At 41.3% G+C, this 21,388-nt stretch overlaps 1 protein-coding gene across 2 annotated transcripts in view; it reads left to right on the forward strand.

Annotated features, from left to right (window-relative positions):
• The window catches only part of rsrc1 (arginine/serine-rich coiled-coil 1), a 450,751-nt gene extending 430,137 nt beyond the window's left edge, over window positions 1–20,614 (forward strand). For both annotated transcript variants that reach the window (XM_078563745.1, XM_078563744.1), the window contains 3 exons: window positions 11,163–11,266; window positions 14,676–14,819; window positions 20,314–20,614. In XM_078563745.1, coding sequence (XP_078419871.1) covers window positions 11,163–11,266; window positions 14,676–14,819; window positions 20,314–20,412 — 347 coding nt within the window. In that variant the 3' untranslated portion in view covers window positions 20,413–20,614. The remainder of the gene's footprint in view (window positions 1–11,162; window positions 11,267–14,675; window positions 14,820–20,313) is intronic.
• The last annotated feature ends 774 nt before the right edge of the window (window positions 20,615–21,388 follow it).

The following is a 21,388-nucleotide window of genomic DNA, read 5'->3' on the forward strand; positions in this document are numbered from 1 at the left end:
TTCAATGTCTGCAAACAACTTAGCCACAGCGAAGCTTTTCTTTTGAAATAACAAGCAAATGGTACATGTATTTAATTGATGTTGATGTTGAGGTTTTTGCTCAATATTGAGCTCCAAATTTAATTTTTGAAGCCACTCAACCTTTGTCCTCGTTGTTTCCTGAAACCCATGTTTACTTTATAACCTGGTCATGCAAGAATTTATTGTTAGCCAGCTGCAGTTATACTACAACTATCAAATAGTTGTGAAGTGGTTCAGAGGCATGTTGACAAATGTTTCGCAGTCTGACTCCGAAGTCAGTTTGATGATCAGACTCACGAGCATACTAATAAACTGTGAGACCACCTTGGTTCGATAGCCACTCACTCGCTGCTTACATTTTTTTTATTGGGAATAGTTTTGCACTGGGCAACAGTTGTACTAAGTTTTAAGTGCCCAGTCATTCAACTGGATTTCCTGGGAACCTTCTAAAATCACTTTTGACTTTTTTTAATGTTATAAAGGAGAGCACCTCTTGTAAGTTTAAAATTAACTGCTCAAGGAATGAAGCTCTGTGCAGAGGTTCATGGTTTTTGAATTAATGCTGAGTGCAGCCAGGAACATAACTGGGGTCTGCCAGCTGAACCAATTATCTATAATACAACTGCAGCATTATAATATCTTTCACAATAGCTTTCGTTAATATATTACTGCCGGCTAAAGTAGGACAGATTGTGGTACAAGTGTAACCCATATGTTTTAAATAATCACTATTAGTTTAGAACTAATGCCTATTCTGATACATTAAAAGAGGATAGAGAAATTGGCAGTATGCTGGTGATATAATAATTCAGAAGTAAAAACATAAATTCCCTTTGCCATCACATCCTTGAATGGTTTTAGGGATAAATGTTCATGGTACACACACTAATGTTGGCACACGCATTTGGGCAAGTGACCTCGTTTCACAAGCGTGCACAATAAAGGCCATTTTTCACAAAGCCCTGATTTTCACTTGAATGATTAGAGGGGAAAGTAGCAAATCATGCAGAACAAGGAGCATGAGGCCCAGGTGATTGTAAATCCAGCTTCGTTCGCATGCCTTCACAGTTCTGGTGCTCAAAACCAGTAGGAAGTGGCAACTAGCCAGCTAGCAGCAGGGAAATTCTGCAGACGACCTCATGATGAGCAGTGGTGTGCCTCACAAGGACATTTGCTTTATAAGTTTAAATACTTAGCTATTTGGGCCTCTTCTGGGCCAGGTTCTTCCTACTGAGCTCGTTTGTCAGGAAACCACAAGCCCTCCATCATTAACTTAAAGCAGTAGTTATCCTGGATGACAGAAGGTATCAAGGCTCACTGGTTTCTAGCAGGTATCCTTCCCACCTGCTGAGAAGCACAGGAGATGAAATAGAAGACCATGGTGGGGCGGTGGGGGGGGTGTGGTCAGTCGGCTGGGAGGTTTTATCCACCTGCCTGCCCAGCTTCTGCTGGGTGGGAAGGTTTAAAATTAGTCCTAAAGTATGATATTCCAACTGTTAACTCAACACCTAATAGGAAGAATTAATTTATCTCAGATAAATTTCACAAAGTTAAATGTTCTATGTTCATTAGGAATGTATATGTGCAATTAAGGAGGAAAATATTAAACACAAGATGACAATGTGATGCTTTTTTTGCGTGTATACAAAATGGGACCAAAATATCATTTAATGCATGAACATGCAAATGTGCCCATAACATTACAAAAGTTTTGTTCTTCATTTTTGGTATAACTACATTTGTTCACATTTCATTTTATATGTCCTTTTAATCATTGTTTGTCACAAGATAATACTTAAAGCTGACTTTCTTCAGCATTTATAGACAGCAGCAATTGAACCAGATTACAGCTTATTATCTACTGACCTCTGCTGGCTCTAGTTGCAAATGACTCTTTTAGAACAGAACTGTTGCTTTACGGGCCATCTAGTGGTTGCGTTCAGGAACTACCTTTATCCAAAAATATGGTCACTCTTGTACCTGTTTTGCTGCCTTTCAGCTTATATTTCTTTCTCTGTCATATTTTCTACTTCTTTCTCTTCTCTTGCCACTCCTTTTTTAAATCTTTTTGCTCTCTCTCTTCCCCCTCACCCCTACCTCACTCCCCCACTTATGATTCTCTGCATTTATGTTTTTCCTTTCAGGTAGCATGGCACGGTGAGGTGTGGGGTAGAGAGGGAAGCCATGAATGGCTGCAGGCTACATTTGGGATGAAAGTTGCAACGAAAATGTGCCCAGCAGGACTCCTCTCCATTACTCATTTTTAGGCCCCTGCACCTTCACTCTCCCACTGCTGCCTCCCCTTTCTAGCCCTATCACTACTTCCATATCTTTCCCTTCAACTGCCTCTTCCTCCCTTTCCTTTGCTTTTCCGTCACTTACTTCTATCATTAACACTCTGTGCATTCCCCCAAAGGAAGGTGGAGAGATTCAAAAGGGTGCTTACCCTCCAGCTCTTCCTTCCTATCCTCTCAGGCCTGTCTCTAAATTGTTCTGTAATTACAGCAATTACAAGCAGGATCGGATGTCCACATTACAGTTTACTCCAGTTGCATCTAATATGCTAAATATAAAAGGTTCCCAAGACATTTTAAAGATTTTCTCATTTTATTAATTCACTGCCAGACTGGTCTGACCACACAAAGTAATAGCAGGTGCTGCACTGGACTGTCAAAACTGCTCACTGTTCCAGGATCATCCCAGAATGCAAAGATAACCAGCATTCATTTCTCTACTGCAAACTGCCTTCTTAAACCACTCTCCCTTGTCACCTTCACCCCCACCTCCAACATAAGTGCAAGGAGCTCACGGGCTTCTTGTCACTAAGATTGATACCATCTATTCAGCTGTCTCTGTCACCTTACTCCCCCTCCCTCAGCCACTGGGCCAAACTTCCTCTGAGGTTCTCCCTGCCATGGCCTTGAGAACTTTCATCTTCCTCTAATTTCTCTCCTATTTCCCCTCATACCCTCACCAAGTTCATCTTGTCCATGAGACCCACTTCCCGCCCCCTCAATCCTATTTCCACTACACTGCTGACTACCCGACATTCCTTCCTGGCTCCCCCATTAGCAGATGTTGTTAACCAGTCCTCTCCACTCAGCTGCAACTCTCCTCTCCTTCAAATCTCCCATTATTACCCCTTTCCAAAAAAAAACTCCTGATACATCTGTTCTTGCAAACCTCCCTTTCCTCTCCAAAGTCTTTGAATGTGTTGTCTCCTCCCAAATCCACACCCATCTTTTTCAGCTCTCCATGTTTGAATCCCTTCAATCAGATTTCCATTGCTGCCACAGTGACAAAATGGCTCTTATCAAAGTTACAAATGACATCCTAGCTAACTGTGATGAAGGTAAACTATCCCTCTCGTCCTTCTCGCCCTGTCTGCAGGCTTTGACATGGTTGACTGAACTATTCTCCACTAAAGCCTCTCCATCACAGTCCAGCTGGTTCCACCAGGCCCACTTGGCTCCATACTACATGGACAAAAAAGCTGAATCCCAGAGGTGAGGCGTGAGAGTGACTACACTCAACACCAAGGCAGCATTTGACTGAGTGCAGTATCAAGGAGCCTTGGAAAAGTTTAAGTCAATGGGAATCAGAGGGAAAACTCTCCATTGGTTGGAGTCCAACCTAATGCAGAGAAAGATGGTTGCGGTTGCTGGAGGAAAATCAGTTCAGCCCCAGAACATTGCCTCGGGTTATTGTCTAAAGACCAACCATCTTCAGCTGCTTTATCAATGACCTGACCTCCAACACAAGATCAGAAAAGGGAATGTTTGCTGATGATTGCTCAATGTTTAGCACTATTTGCAACTCCTCAGATACTAAAGCAATCCATGCTCTTATGTAGCAAGACCTAAACACTCAGGTTGGGCTGGCAAGTGGCAAGTAACATTCATGTCACACAAGTGCCAGGCAATGACCATTTCCAACAAGAGAAAATTTAAAAATCTCCCCTTAACTTTCAAAGGCATTATCATCACTGAATCCCCCACCATCAACATCCTGGAATCACCATTGACCAGGAACTTAACTGGGCCAGCCATGTAAATATTGTGGCCATAAGAGCAAGTCAGAGGCTGGGAATTCTGTGGCGAGTAACTCGTCTCCTGATTCCTCAAAGACTGTCCACCATCTATAAGGCACAAGTCAAGAGTGTGATGGAATACTTTTTACTTGCCTGGATGAGTGCAGCTCCAATGACACTCAAGAAGCTCGACACCATTCAGGACAAAGCAGTCTGCTTGATCAGTGCCTTGTTCATCACATTAAATGTTCACTACTCCACCGCCAGCATACAGTGGCTACTGAGGCAACTAGCCAAGACTTCTTTGACAGCACCTTTCAAACCCATGACTTCTTTCACCTGGAAGAACAGAAGCAGCAGGTGTGTGGGGACACCACCACTTGCAATTTCCCCTCCAAGTCATAAACCATCCTGACTTGGAACAACATCACCATTCCTTCACTGTCACTGGGTAAAACTGACTCGGACCAACATCACCATTCCTTCACTGTCACTGGGTAAAACTGACTTGGAACTACATCACCATTCCTTCACTGTCACTGGGTGAAAATCCAGAACTCCATTCCAAACTGCACAGTAGGTGTACCTACATCACATGGTCTACAGTGGTTCAAGAAGGTGACACACCACCACCACCACCTCAAAGACAATTAGGGATGGGCAATAAATGCTGTCCTTTCCAGGGACACTTACATCCCACAAATAAATAAACAAAAAGGTGGATGGGACTCCACTAGCTGATTCCATTCTTATGTATCCAGTCATAGAAAGAATCAGGCGCAATAGCTTTTCTTCTCCCTTCTACACTGTTACCTCTGGTGTTCCCCAAGGATCTACCCTTGATCCCCTCCTATTTTTCACCTGCTGCTGCCCCTTGGTGACATCATTCAAAAGCACAGCATTGGTTTTCACATGTATACTTATGAGACCCAGTCCTACCTCACCAGCTCATCTCTCGACCCCTCCACTGTCTATAAATTATCAGACTGCTTGCCCAACATTCAGTACTGAGTACTGGGAAGTACTTGCTTAAAAACTATTAAATCTCAAACTTTGTGCAGTTCCGATGAAAGGTCATTCACCTGAAATGTTAACTCTGTTTCTCTCTCCACAGATGCTGAGTATTTACTGCATTTTCTGTTCTTACCACTCTCCCTGGTATTAGTTGTGCAACTAAGTGAGAGTCGACTTACTCCCAGAGAATTGACTCATTAAGGGCATTTCATCTGTACAAAGCACTTCACTAGTTGTCTAATCTCTATGCAGATGGCCTCATACCATTTCAATATAGTCCTCTCTTTGAGCCCTGAGGACACCTTCATAGGTTTATTGGAAGATTCTCTGATGGGCCTTGCTGAAAGAGCAATGGTCATTGTCAGTATCCTAGAAGAGCCATCTTGACCATGATTACTGATGAACTTTGGCTGCAGGAAAACTTTTTTAAAAACTATATTTGTATAATGATATGCTGTGCCAGGTGAATGCTAGCCACTTCACCTTTCTCGTGTCCTAGTGATGACCCTCTTAGCAGACTGTATTGTAATTCCCCTTTTCAACATATTTCAGATACTCCTAAGATATTTCAAATATGGCCTTAAACCATTCCCCCCTGTCCCCTCACTGGCTTTCCATTCCCAGTTATCTTAATAGGACCCTGCATAGCGGGGTGGGAGTGTGGGGGAGCGGGGAGGTGTTAGCTGGATGATGGTTACCTCTATTATGTGATGACCTATGGAATGCTCTCTTGCTTTGGTTAGTGAAAAGGTATGCAGCTTTTAAGAACTTTTTTGAAGCAGTGGACAACTTGAAACAATACCCTGATTGGAATACTCTTGCCAACCAATATATTTCACAATTGTTAATAATGTCACCCAGTAAGAAATAGCATCTTCAGGAGACTCCTCAAAGATCTGACGAGGCAGTATATTTGTAATGCAATACTTCCAGCCTCAAATTCAGGAGTACTAAATTTTCTTGTTGTCCAACACCACTAGAGTGTTTTGTTACACCAACAAACAGGAATGAACATATGTTACTGGACTCTGCTTTTTGCAGAAAGTGCAAAGTTACGTTGATAAGCTAACACCTGACAAGCATGGCTGACTTTATTTCAGAACTGAATCATAGGTTGGTTCCTTCAGAGGCGACTGAGTTCCATGTTTTTATAACAAATTACGGCCCTGGTTAGGAGCAGCACCTAAAATTGGAAGGGCAATCCCCATCTTAGTAAAAGTTCCAGTATCCTTTTCCAATGGTTTACCCTGATTTCTTCGTGAAAGCCATGAGGGGGAAGTAAACTGCCAGTGCCTTATTGTAAATGTTTTGCAACGTGACCTGGTCCTCCTGCAGACTATTGCTCTCAAAGCAGGAGAGTTCTGACTAACAGCTGGCTGTTTAGAACAAGACTAAACTTCCAGGGATTATCCCTAAGATTTATTGAGACTATTATGAGCGGCTTGCTGTTTTCAATCTCGACTTTAGCATGTGTTAAGTAGCTCAAATCAAACGCTGCTTTGAGAAACTGAGATATTTTCATGTCCGATGTCACAAGTGTGTTCCAGATATGCACCTTTTGGTGGGAAGAAATGAAAATGCCTCAAAAGATTTTAAGGGATAATCTCTACTAAGTTATTTTTTCTTTCACATTGGTGAAGCTGCATAGTATCTTATACACCACGTAACTTGTTTAATTTGGCTATGAGTTTAAATACAGGAACGTTTAATCTGATCATTCAAATGAAACATAAATGTCAGTGCAGGTTACTGTGTATTTCAATCAGCAATGATAGAACATAGGGCTGAATATTATGGGGGCATGGACGGCTCACTCCTGGAAGCAAAGTTGGCAATGAGCCAATCCACTCCATGCCGGCTCACCCTGCAGCCATAATGTTCTGCAGGCCGGTTGCACAAGGGTTGAGTGGGACTTCCGCCCCTCACTGCGGAGGAAATCCTGCCCTTGGGAGCTGCCAGCCAATCGAATTGGCCAGCAGCACCATCAGTCCCGGAAGCACCAAGTATGCATTAATGGGCACTGCTGGGACTGCAAGAGGAGGAGGAAGAAGGCCTATGGATCCCCGGAAACAGCTAAGTCCAGGGTCTTGGGCATGGAGGGTTTGGGCAGCTCAGGGAGGGGGTGGGGAGGGGGCGGTGGGGGTGCAGTGGTGTTGGTTAATTAGTTTAAAGTGGCGGATGGGTAGGAAGAAAGAGAGGGTGTTCTATCTTAGGGGGACTGCCCCCCCCCCCCCACCGAATCGGCAAATGGCAACCCTGAAGATAGAACCCCCCCCCCACCCTTCCTTCCCACCCTTCAAAGAGATTATTTTAAAAATCAGGCTGCTCACTACCGCCCCACTGCCCGTGCCAAACATTTTATGGTGTGGGCAGCGTATTATCAGGGTTAATTGGCTTGGTAACAAGCCTAATTGACCCATCATTATCTATTTAAATATGGCAGGTGGGCTGCCGATTTTGAGGCCCGCCCATCCCCCTGTATTATGGGGGTGAGCTCATGGGTGGTTGGGAAAGTGACAGGGTGGGCCCTATTTTACATTCATCCCCTGCCGAAAACACATCTGGCTGGGGCATGTAAAATACAGCCCACAGCCTTACCAGACTTTGCTGAGAGGAGAGTTCTTCCCAGCAGTCTAATGATGTGTGAGATACATGGAAAACATGGCTTTGATGTTGATTTTCAAGTTTAGTGGTCAAGGAAAAACTAGTAATGTTGACTGGAGAGTGAAAACTTGAATTTTTCAAGTAAAAAATCCAGTCACTTAAAGAAAAATCACTTGAAGGAATGCATAGATTTCAATTGTTTTTTAAACTTCTTTGGTAACCTTAGATTACGGCATGGTGTGAAATTATAGCCTTCAATCAGTCACTTTTTCTTCTCATTATACTACTTGCCAAAGTGACAACAAGAACTGGAACAAAAATATGTAGAAAAACATGGAGTGACTTTTCAGTGCTCTTTGAAACAGTTGAAGTACTATACTGCGAAACATGCTTTCAATCCTGCATGTGATAAAAACATCTCCTCAACAAATAGAACTTATTCAACAGAACAAATGCATTGCATTGAAAGGATCAAAATGCCAACTCCATGCAGAAGATATTTAATTTGCAAATAAAAATCAATCGAGTTAAACAAATATTCAATCTTTCCAGGAACACATTTCCATTAATTGTAAAGGGATATGAACTCCAAGTTTATCTAAAAATGAAATATATGTTGAGTAGCACTCCCAACATAGATTTCTGGAAAACCCAAAGTGAACAACCACACTTGGGTTTCTGTTTGTTTCAAAATTATTCTGAAGAAGCACACCCCCTAATACACAGATCGCAAATCTGCAATCATTTGATGTGTTTTCCATTCATTAAACAAACTGCAAAACGTGTGACAGCTCCAATGCAGTTCTCAGTCAATTCATCAGGGGCCATTGGACATGATGTCATCACACAAGTTGCGCCTCATATCTGCAGTACTCAGGTGTAAGACAAAGGACAAAATGTTTGTTATTTTATTGTATATGTACCAGTTGCTGCAATAAAATAACAATGCTGAAATATTTTTTAAGATTGCCTTTCAAGTCATGTTTAGTAAATATATAAAGAATAGACAGAAAAATAAGAAATTAAGTTGTTAAATGATTAAGTAGAGACCTGTATTGCTAAAGATAAATCTCATTATATATGTCATTCCATGTATATTGTTTCATTAGACTGCTGAAATTATACAAGAAATCCTAAATACCCAAAGAGAAACCTGTTGACTTTTTATACGAGCACAATCAAAATTTAAAATTGAATGTCAATTAATGGTGAATTAGAATTAGAACAATTAAGTTAGAAGAATGAGGGGTGATCTTATTGAAATGTACAAGATTCTGAGGGGTTTGACAGGGTAGATGTTGAGAATATCTTTCTACTAGTGGGGGGATTTTCGAATTAGGGGAAAAAGTTACAGAATAATGGGACACTCATTCAAAACTGAGATGCGAAGGAATTTCTTCTCTGAGAGGGCAGTGAATGTCAGGGATTCTCTACCGCAGAGAGTTGTAGAGGCAGATCACTGAAAGTATTTAAAGAAGAGGCAGATCGATTTTTGAAATATCAGGGAGTTGATGGCTATGAGGAGCTGGCACAAAAGAGGAGTTGAGGCCTGGGGCAGATCAGCCATGATCTTATTGAATGGCGGGGCAGTCTTGAAGGGCTGAATGGACTACTCCTCCTATTTCTTATGTTCTTATGTAAAAGTCAACAATGATTTTTCACACCAGACCATAAATTTTGCTGAATGTGGGATTTGTATTGATCCCAGACATATGAAGCTTGCCTGGGATTTCAGAATCTATTACATTTGATTTTTCTATCAAATACATTTTCTTCTGATGTCTGACCAGCAATATCGAGGAAGGGATTTTATCAACAATGATGTCATTGTCAAATAAAACCATACTAATGAATCTGAATGCCATGTTTATTTTCCATATTGTTCAATCTGTGACCAACAGATGATATCTGTTCTTAAAATTTGAATTTTCCAATTGTAAGTTTTACCTATTACATTCCACAATTGGCTAGATTAAAAAATAAAAATAGATTTATAGCAAGATATTTTATAATTAATTCTTACTAAATGTTTCAATTTTGTAGCGTGATTATGCTTTTACTAGGTTGACAAACTAAGACATACACAATGCCACGATAGTGATGAAATTACATTGCTATTTGAGCCTTACTTTAAAGAAAAAAAATCAAAAGATTATGTCACAAAAGAATGATTAATATGTATCTTAAACCTGAGTCCCCACCCATAAGTTTTGAAATTCAAAACTCCGACACAAGTATTAATGGTATGTTAACTGTATTATCAAGGTTAAGGATACACAGGTGAAGGGCATTGATTGATTAAGTACCTTGAGCACATAGTTAATATGTTTATTTGATTAGTCATTATTGTGACATTGGCAGCATTCTTTTTTGTGAAGATTTGTGATGCAGAGGACATGGTTAAGAATAAGAAGTTTTTCTTAAATGAAAACAGAATATGTTGGAAAAACCCAGCAGGTCTGACAGCATCTGTGGGGAGAGAAACAGTGTTAAGGTTTCGAGTCTGTATGACCCTTCTTCAGAGCTCTGAAGTATTTTGTTTTTATATTAAGAAGCTTTTCTTTTTGGTCCCTAATCGGCCCCACCATTTCTTTGACTGTTGCAACTCTTTATATGTTTATAAAAAAGTGTTCCCATTTATTCCCACTAATCTTTTCTCTTTTATTCATTCATGGGATGTGGGCATCACTGGCTAGCGTTTATATCCCACCCCTAATTACCCTTGTTCAGAGGGCATTTAAGAATCAACCACACTGCTGTGGGTCTGGAGGCTAGACTAAGTAAGGAGGGCAGATTTCCTTCCCTAAAGGATATTAGTGAACCCGATAGTTTTTTATGACAATCGGCCAATGGTTTTGCGTTCATCATCAGACTTATAATTCCAGATTTTTTATTGATTCAAATTTTACCATCTGTTGTGATGGGATGTGAAGCCGGGTCCCTGGAATACTAGTCCAGTGATAATACCACTGTGCCACCGCCTCTCCTATTGTCCCTCTTATTTCCTTTCTTAATTCTCCTCTGTACTTCCTGCATTCTGCTTAATATGAACCTGCTATCTGTCAAGAGCCACGTTTTCTGTTTGACATTAACCTTGATTATTTTAGTCATCCAGGGAACTCTTGCTTTGAATGCCCTTCCTTTCATCCTCATAGGAATGTGCCTAGTTTGTACCCATATTATCTCCTCCGGGAAGGCTTCCCGTTGTTCATTTACCATTTCACCTGCTAATCTTTGTTTCCAACCACCTAGGCCAGATCCCTTTTCAACTCCATGAAATTAGCACCCTTGGTTATCTTCACCTATGGTTGTTCTTCATTCTTTTCCAGAACAACTCTAAACTTTATGACGTTGTCAACCTAAATTCACACAGCAACACAATCTAGTCACAGCAGCCAATGTGTTGACTTTTTAGGACAGTTTTAGAATTGAATGTTCTCAGATCCTGTCTGAAATTTGGAGCATTATTCCTTTAAATTCCTTTTCTCCCCAGAATATACTATTGAAGAACAGGTGAAGCGAGTAAAAAGCATTGAAGCAATTGAAAGTGATTTTTTTGTCCAGCAAACTTTCCGATCAGGTCGAGATGTAAAAAAGGTAGGTATTATCTTCCATGTTTGTAAGTTTTATTTTTGAGTATTTGGATCAAACATTTTAAAGCTGTATTTACAATTGGAGTCCCTGTGTTTTTTTTATCGGTTTGGGTCCTGTTGCTGGGGTACACTTGCAAAGTTGGTTATGAAAAATAAAAATTCATAATGTGGTGGCAAACCAATCAAGCAGAAAAAAATCATTTGAAAAATATTCTGTTTTCATTTTTAGGTTAACATCACCTACTTTGCTAAGTGTTTTAGAATGGAACACTTTCCACTGAGACACATAGCTCCAGCATCAAGCATGCTTAAGTCAGTTGCAGCTCAGCCAGATAAGGAGATAAGAAATAGGAGCAGGAGTAAGCCATGTGGCCTCTCGACCTTGCTCCATCATTTAATAAGTTCATAGCTGATGCTCAACCTCAACTTGTTTCCCTTCCAACCACAACCCCAACCCCCTTAATTCTCTTAGAGTCAAAAACCGATAGATCTTAACCTTGAAAACAATGATGATATATCCATAGCCCTCTATGCTACAGAATTCTCTGATTAAATAAATTTCTCCTCATCACAGTGCAAATAGCTGTCCCCTTATCCTAAGACAATGCCCCCTAGTTTTAGACTCTTCAGCCAGGGAAACAGCATCTCAGCACCTACCCTGTCAATTTCTCTCAGAGTCTTAAACGTTTCAAGAAGATCACCTCTCATTCTTATAAACTTCATAGAGTGTTGACTCATTCTACTCAATCTCTCATCATGGGATAGCCCCCTCATCCCAAGAATCAATCCAGTGAATGTTATTTGCAACTCCTCTAGGCAAGTATATCTTTCCCTAGATACAGAGACCAAAACTGTGCACAATACTCCAGGTGTAGTCTCAGTAAAGCCATGTTCAGTTGCAACAAGACTTATTTACTCTTGTACTCAAATGCCTTTTCAATAAAGGCCAACAGACAATTTGCCTTTTATTTGTTTACTGTACCTACGTGTTAACTTTCTGTGATTCTTATGCAAGTACACTCTGGGCAACAACATTCAATATTTTCTCACCATTTTAAACAAATCAGTTTTCCTGATCTTCCTCTTAATGTGAATAACCACATTTTTCCACATTATGTTCATCTGCCTCTTTCTTTTCCGTTCACTTAACTTATTTATATCTCTTTACAGCCTCTTTGTGTCCTCCTCAAAGTTTTACTTTCCTGCTTGGCTTTGTATTGTCAGCAATCTTAGCTACATTACGCTCAGTCCCTCCATTTAAGTCATGAACATAGATTTCAAATGGCTGAGGCCTCACCACTTGCCAATCTGAAAATAACCCATTTATTCCGACTCACTGTTTTTTGTCCTTTAACAATCCTGTATCCGTGCTAATATTACCCCAATCCCATGCACCCTAATCTTGTGCATCAACCTTTCATGTGACATTTTATCAAATACCTAATGAAAATTTAAATATACTATAGCCATTGGTTCTCCTTTATCTACCCTAATCGTTACAACCTCAAAAATAAGATTGTTAAGCGGCAGGTGCAGATAGCCACGTGGGAAATGGTGTTGTGACCATAAGAGACCTGGCTCAAGAAAGGGCAGTTTTGGGTACTAAATATTCCTAGAATCAAGGTATTCGGGAATGATGTGGAAGAAAAGAGAGGAGAAAGGATGATAATAGTGATTAAAGAGAACATAACAGTGCTGTTGGGAGAGGATATCCTTGGAGTCAAGGACAGAATCTATTTGATTTGTGTTCAAAAAACAATAATAGCACCATTACACTACTGGGTGTATTTTATGGCCTCCAACTAGTGGGAAATATATCGAGGAACAAATTTGTAAGTAAATCACAGAGACTTGCAAAAACTATGAAGTAGTTCTAATGGGGGACTTTTGGATAGTAATAGTATAATGGACAGATAGTGGGAAATGTTTCTGAAGTGTAACCAAGAGAATTTCCTAGATCAGTGTGTTTCCAGTCCAACAAGGAAGGAAGCATTGCTGGGTGTAGTTCTGGAGAATGAGGTGTGACAAGTGGATCAAGTGTCAGTATGGGAACACTGAAGGAAGAATGATCATAAGGTTTAGGTTAGCTATGAAAATAGGACAAGGAGCAATCTAGAGTAAAATTAATAAATTTGGGGAGGGCCAATTTCTATGGGATGAGAATGGATCTAATCCAGGTAAAGATTTGCAGGCAAAACTGAACAGAGCAAAGGGCTGTCTTTAAAGAACCTACAGTTGAGCTGCATTTGCAGGAGGGGAAAAGGTAGGACAAAAAAAGCTGGAGATCTCTGGATAATGAAAGAGATAGAGAGTAAGATGAAGAAGATAAAGGGTTAATACTACATGTGAGGGCCAGGCTGAATATAGAAAGTTCAGAGGGAAAGTGGAAAAAAGAAAAGGAGAAGCAAAGAGAGTGTGTTATAAGAGATTGGCAGCTAACATAACAGGGAATTCAAAAGTCTTTTGTAAGTATGGTATATAAGAATGGTATAAGGGCCAATTAGGGACCTTTAAAGCTTGGAGGGAAGGGGCTTGGCTGAGGTGTTAAATGACAGCTTTGCAGCTGCCTTTACCGAGGAAGAAGATGCTGCCAAAGCTATTGTAAAAGAGGTGGTAGTTAAGACACTGGATGGGCTAAAACTTGATGAAGAGGAGATATTAGAAGGGCTGATTGTACTTAAAGTTGATTTGCCACCAGAATGAATGAAAATGCATCTCAGGATACTGAGAGAAGTAAGGGTGGAAATTTCAGGAGCAGGCAGCAAAACTGTAAGAGAGTAAGGACTTTCTTTAAAGAACAGATAGTTCAGGTACATTTGCAAGAGGAGGAAGGGTAGGACAACCAAAGCCAGAGCTCTCTGTTTGATGAAAGAGCCATAATCTTTGAATCATCTTTAGATACCATGGTGGTGGCAGAGGACTGTGAACAAGGCAAATGTTTTATGATTTTGGAAGAGGACAGTACTCTGGGACATCTGTAGATTTAGACTTTCAGGATACAGGATTGCAGCATGTTTGCCATGATGGACTAATTCCTACTACAAAGTGCAATTAAAATGTGCAACACAGATCATTTTTAATGCTATCTTTGTTCTGCGTAATTTGAAATATTTTGTTTTTTGGTGATTCTTTTAAAATCTGCTGCTAGTGCCCTATTAAATACAATGCTAGTAATGTCTTGCAAAGATGAATTGATGTGCTAGAATTTAATTTTAAGACATAATGTACTTAACTTACAGAATGTTCTGGCAAAAATGGTAAACTGCACAAATCATGGGATATTATGCCATGAAACATTACGCATTGCTAATTTGTCACGCAGAAACAGCTTTTTCCACACTAAAAGTGATGGGTATTTTTGAATGGATAGCATCTGATGCCAAAACACTTAATCTTATTTTTCCATTGCTAAGGCACAAGAACCTACTGAAATCAAGCACGAATCCATTGTGCTAAGCAACAGAACAACTGATTTTAACATTGAAATCAAACAAGAGATTGATTATGTCCCTTCTGCGATTAAATATCAAGATGATGACTCATTGGCTCACCCGAGTGTAAGTATTTTGTGACTAAAATACAAATTTGTGTTGGCCACTTAATTTTATGATTTGGTAATAACAGCCCACAAAATACAATCACAATGAACCAATGCACAAATGTACAATGAACAAATATAACTATGTATTCATAGCTACTACCTGATGTGTGCATGTTCTTTAGCTTCAGCGAATTGTCAGCTGCCAAGTGTTACAATCCCTGTAGAGACCAATAACAAAAAAGCAATGAATTTCTCAGCGACTGATGAAAAGAACGTGGTACAAGATTTTGTGTTCTAAGACTTTTACTCTAACAAACAAACTAAAATCAATGTAGACTAAACATTACTTAATAGGCAACTAATACACCAAACTAATGAAAAGGTACTTCCCCATTAACTAACTAACACAACCGAAATACTTTAAGACACGTTTTTACTTTATGGCACACTCTCAGCAGATATGCAGCCTTGAATATTAAGTTCCAAACTCCCGGCTTTTCAGCAGACTCCCTTCTCTCTGCGAAGCCAGGGCAAGTCATCCAGTGTTTTTTGAAAGTCATTCCAGTTAGACTTTTGAGTGTCCCTGAACCAACTTCCAGCAGCAAGATCCACTCTGGCGACTCCATGTTCCTTAAATCTCCACAAGTCCCATCTCTTCGAACAGAGGACCAGTTTTTTTTATTCTTTCATGGGATATGTGCAATCGGTGATAATTTCATAGTCACCATTACTGAGACTAGCTTTCAATTCCAGCAGCAGCTGTGGTGGGAATTGACTTGCTGTCCAAAAGCATTAGCCTGAGCCCCTGGATTGCTAGGCCAGTGATATTATCACTATGCCACCGTCTCCCCCTGTTCTCACCAACATCCTTCTTGGTGGCTAACACAAAAAACAATCTTTACCTCTGCATTTCACGCAATGGCTGCTGGCTGTCCAAAAATAGTAATTCAGTGATTTCTTTGTGTGTGTCTCCATGTCACCGTGTCTAGAAAACCAGCTGCCCCTATTTTGTGTCAACGTGTGAAAACTGTCAATTGATTTTCTATAGGTTTCATTTATGGATCACATGGGCCTATCTCCAGGCAGCATTTAGCATTATCACCATCCTATAATGACTTGACGTACTGGACAGGTTTCAATGAAAAACACATAACTTTATTACAGAGAGCTTTTCAGGTGCTACATGCTTGAACCAGGACCTTGACAAGAAGCCCTGCCCCCCCGGATTACCCACTTTTGACTCATTGGTCGGAGCCTCCAAGAACAAACACGTGACCCATGATAGGCAGTAGGAGAGGCTATACCCTCAATTATTACATTTCTTCCCCCTTTAGCTTTTTTTCAATTTCTGTTCACAGAGAACATTTGTATATCCCACACATATACTTATATACAACTCGGGTGATTAAAGATTAAGGGCAGAATTTTTAGGTCGGCGGGCCCAGGATCGGCCAGGGAACGGACTGTTGGCCGTGATTACACACTGGCTGACCAATTAATGGCCAGCCAGTGTGAAACGCGCACTGAAAAGCTCAGCACTGCCGGGTGGGCGCGGGAAGAGGGCGAGTGCTGTCGTCAGTGCGGGCGCGGGTGAGCGCTGTCGTCAGTGCGGGCGCGGGTGAGCGCTGTCGTCAGTGCGGGCGCGGGTGAGCGCTGTCGTCAGTGCGGGCGCGGGTGAGCGCTGTCGTCAGTGCGGGCGCGGGTGAGCGCTGTCGTCAGTGCGGGCGCGGGTGAGCGCTGTCGTCAGTGCGGGCGCGGGTGAGCGCTGTCGTCAGTGCGGGCGCGGGTGAGCGCTGTCGTCAGTGCGGGCGCGGGTGAGCGCTGTCGTCAGTGCAGGTGAGCGCTGTCGTCAGTGCAGGAGCAGGTGAGCGCTGTCGTCAGTGCGGGCGCAGGTGAACGCTGTCGTCAGTGCGGGCGCAGGTGAGCGCTGTCGTCAGTGCGGGCGCAGATGAGCGCTGTCGTCAGTGCGGGCGCAGGTGAGCGCTGTCGTCAGTGCGGGCGCAGGTGAGCGCTGTCGTCAGTGCGGGCGCAGGTGAGCGCTGTCGTCAGTGCAGGCGCAGGTGAGCGCTGTCGTCAGTGCGGGCGCAGGTGAGCGCTGTCGTCCGTGCGGGCGTGAGCGAGTGCTGACAGAAAGCTCCCTAAAGGCAGAGAACTGCCTCGGAGTTGAAGACCTGAAAAGCATTAAACAGTTTTTAAAATCAGGAAAAATATTGTGCAGGCATCATAATCAGTCACCTGAATAAATACATGATAAAAATGCTGTCCATAGATTTTTCTTTTTCTTTCATTTAATAATGGAAACCTCATCCCGTCCTTGGATGAGGTTTCATGAAAATTGCAAATTCCACCTGGCCGATTCGCCTGCCGCCAACCATAAGGTTGGACGGACCACGAAAAAATGGAGACAATTGCACCTTTAATTACCTTAATTAACTCGCTTCCGACTTTTGTGGGCGCCCGCTGACCAAAATATCGTGCGAGTGCGGGATGATGTCAGGGCACCTGCCCGATGTCATCTTGCATGATTTCACGTCCAATCGGGTCAGGCGCGCGCCCACACACCGAGCTAAATATTCTGCCCTAAGTCTCTGAGGTGGTTTCCTTATTCGGTTAGAGCAGCGCAGATCTACCCCTTAAGGTTCTTCCACTAGATCGATATGATCAGGAACTGCAGCACCAGATACATCATTAGAAAGTGGCAGTCCAGGGTTTGGCAACTCTACAGAGACATCAGGCGATTTTAGGTTGATCTGTCACCTCAGGGATTAATGGTTCAACATTAATCACAGGCGGAATAGCTGGTTGTTGGAATGTCTCTATTCCTAAGATTGTCCACATGTTTTCGAATAATTTGGTCTTACATTTCCACCTTGAAGGAGAAGGGACCAGTTTCTGAGACAATTGGACCAGAAACCCAACAAGGTCCACTTCCAAAATTCTGCACAAAACTGCATCTCCTAGTGAATCTTCGAGCTTTGTTCTGAATATTGAGATTCATTTGTTGATTACCCTGATTCATCTCTACCTTCCCCTCTGAGTTTGGAAACATCAGACTTAACCTTGTACTTAGGCAGCATTTCATCAATAATTCAGACGGCGTTGATCCCATAGCTGAATGAGGTGTTGTGTGATAATTGAGAAGAAAGCAAGTTTCTAGAGTACCTTCTGATAACCTCTCCATTCCTGATTTGAAAGTTTGCACAGTTCTTTCAGCTAAACCATTTGACGAGGGATGATATGATGCTGTTTTAATATTACCAAATCATACATCAGCTGAAACCTTCACTTGAGGACAGTCAGCCTTCTTAATTGATAAAATTTAAACTTCAAGATGGCTCAAAATCCATCTATTTTTTTTTAAGCTACGTTTTTGATATGCTTTTTAAAATAAGAGATAGAAATGATGGACAACAAAACTGAGTTCTGAAGCCATGTGGGAAGGCATTGGGGTAATTTTTGACTTCAGTAAGACAGAAATTAGGAGTGGCAGATGGGCCACTAGTTACATGCCCCATCCAAATTTCTTTTCTCCACTGTGGATTTATTACCTATGCTAAAATTCCAAATTGCCTCCATGGCTTTCATTCTTGTTTGGCAAAGAAATGCTTTTTGTTCTGTGTTCTGCAAATAGCACCTGTGTGAACTTCAGATTTAAATTTTTAGTTGTCATGAACAATTGATAGTTTGCTCAAAAATCTGAGAGTGAAGTGCAATAAAACATAATAGCATTACAAGCAGACAGCATTAATTAGAAATAATCAAACATCAAGGCGGTAGTTAGCTCACTGGCTAAAAGCATGGTGTAGAATAAAGCCAACAGCACGGGGTAAATCCCTGTACTGGCTGAGGTAGTTCTTGGGGGCCCATCTCCTCGTCTTGCCCCATAGTGATTTTGTGGCATAAGCCATAATTAGTGACCCTGGGTGGACTGCAACAAAAGGGTGAAAGCAGAGAAACACCCTGTAACTGTCAGCCTTTCCAGCTGCCAACCTACCCAGATGTCTTGGATCTTCTTTGCTGCGGAGATCATGAGAAAGCTGCAAAGAGGCTAGGGGCGGCAACGTACACTCTTCCTTCACTATAATCAAATTGCTTAGTGTGGGTTTAGCTGCAGAAAATGTGACCTTTGAAATAACTTACACCTTGGACTTACTCGTACAATGAGGAGTTTACTACTACTAAATCAAACATCTCTACCAGTCATTGCTAATGCATTTAAGAAGTATCAATAGTGTTCCATTCCTAACTTGGTTAATTTGATTTAGACTACAGTTGATAGGATCCAAATTTACAGACCAAAACATTCTAAAGAAATCATGCAACAACGCCAAAGATGAGAGCAAGATTTAAATTACACTTGCTCTTCTTTAGTTAATGCATAATGATTGAAGTCCAGAATCGCATATCAGTGAATTAGGCACTCATATTCTGCTGCAGTAATTCAAAGAATCGCATCACATGATCTTTCCCATGAACACTTTGGTGTCAATGTCTTTTTTAATATATCGGTATTCACACTATTCTATTGAATATAGAGAAAAAATGAAGGTGGATAATATGAAAAATTGGCTGCAAGTATTTGCAACCTGTAAAATTACATGAGGCTTTCATTGTGCCCCAAGATGGACAGCAAGCACAAAGGGGATTTAGGAGCCTGCACAAGGTGTATGGTGGCTTATTCGGCCCTGGTGTCACCCAAATGAGGTGGTTGCCCAATAAAAACAACTAAAATGCTTTAATAGCCCTCCCATTGCATAGTACCTATTTAAAACAGGCGCAAAGGAAAGATCACCATTCAACTTTTAAAAGTAAATCTATTCTTTACCCTTTACCCATTCCTTCCCATATTCCTTTGCCCTTCATCCACATGGTGCCTCTTCCCCCAAGCTGCAATGGTTTCTGGTATGCGACTCTCGCCCTTTACTAACTGCTGGTGCCTGACAAAGCAGCCCTGACACGCTTGCCACATCATGAAACTTGTAACCAGACTGCAATAAATTATGCAACTGGTGAACTCGGTATTATTGGGCCTTTTATACAGAGTATTATATCCTATTTGACGTTTTCTGAATAATAATTAGTTTTGGTGTCAATGTAACTGTATTTAACAGCGTATATTTTTAAATTAGGCTATTTTCTCAGTATTCTATTCTTGAGACCTTTCTGCTACACATCACCATGGGGAAGAGGGCTGATGGTTCATTTTGTTTCCATCTCTGTGTTGGAATGTCTGACCTCTGATTGGTGCCTCTGCATTGAGATTCACATTCCACAGTTGGAAGATTGTTCACACAAAGTTTGCATCACTATCTGCTAACCATAGAAGCTTTTATGAAAGAGCAAGTTGCATGAGTTCTCATTCTCTTTCAACTGCACTTTCAAAAAAAAATGGATAAGCATAAGTAATGAAAACTGAGCTTAAATGCTTCACGCTAAAGAAAGTTGAGTTAAACAATGACAGTGCGTTGTTAAAACTAATTTCTTAACTTGGTTTTGTTCTGCTACTACAGTTGTTCATGGACAAGAAAGAAGCAGAAGAGAAATGGTTCAAGAGGTTAATCACTCTGCGGCAGGAGAAATTAATGGGAAGCCCAGTGTCTGGATTTTGAATGTTGTTTATGTTTCTTAAATGATTGAACCATTAGCCAATAAATATGTTGTGAAATTACTGCATTTCATTGTTTTATCTTGCAAAGTATGAATTTCTATTACAAAGAGAGCTAATTATTGATATGTTCAGGATTTCTGATTTAGTAAACTATCTAATTTGTACCAGCTGTTACTTTCTTTCATTAAATACTTTGCATATCCGGAGCATTTTCATCTTTAAATTTGTTAAACTGCATTGCATATTATTGATAAAGCGAATGACTTGTTCATGCTCGCGTCCATTCAGAAAACTTAAGGACTTTAGAAGCAAAATTGCTGTATGGTGCAGCAATGGCTGAGGAGCTTGCCTGACTGAGGCAGGAGTTTCCTCAATACATTGTACTCTGAAGCCATTTTTATGGCCTACTGGGTAGAGTGTCCACCATTACCCTCGTTCAGTAGGACCTGTTAGGCAAGAAGCAGAGACCTTAAAAGTCAGTGAAAAATTATTTTTTTGAGGCCTGGAGGAGCAAGTGTGCTGACCTGGGCCCCACAAAAATAATCTGAGCTGCTGCCACCTCCCACTTCCTTCCACCCAACAATGATCTCAACCTCTTCCCCCTTCGGATTTATCTTGCTGATGGCTGGGTAACCTAAATCTGGAAAGCTGCATTGGATGTTTGTCAGTTTGAGCAAGTCGCTGATTTTACTTAGATGAGGCTTGGCCCTCAAACCCCCTGGACTTCCTGCTGCACCCTCCGGGCAGCAGACCACTCATTCCTTGATGAGAACATTATGGGTTCAAATTTAACTCCAGAGACTCGAGCACAAAAATCCAGGCTAACACTCCCAGTGCAGTACTGAAGTAATGCTACACTGTCAGTGGGGGTCATCTTTCCAATGACACGTTAAACCAAAGCCCAGTCTGCCTTCTCAGGTAGACATTAAAGATTTCATGGCACTACTTTGAAGAAGACTAGGGGAATTCTTCCTGGT

The sequence above is a fragment of the Cetorhinus maximus genome, chromosome 19 (genome assembly GCF_964194155.1).
Source record: "Cetorhinus maximus chromosome 19, sCetMax3.hap1.1, whole genome shotgun sequence".
NCBI lineage: Eukaryota > Metazoa > Chordata > Chondrichthyes > Lamniformes > Cetorhinidae > Cetorhinus > Cetorhinus maximus.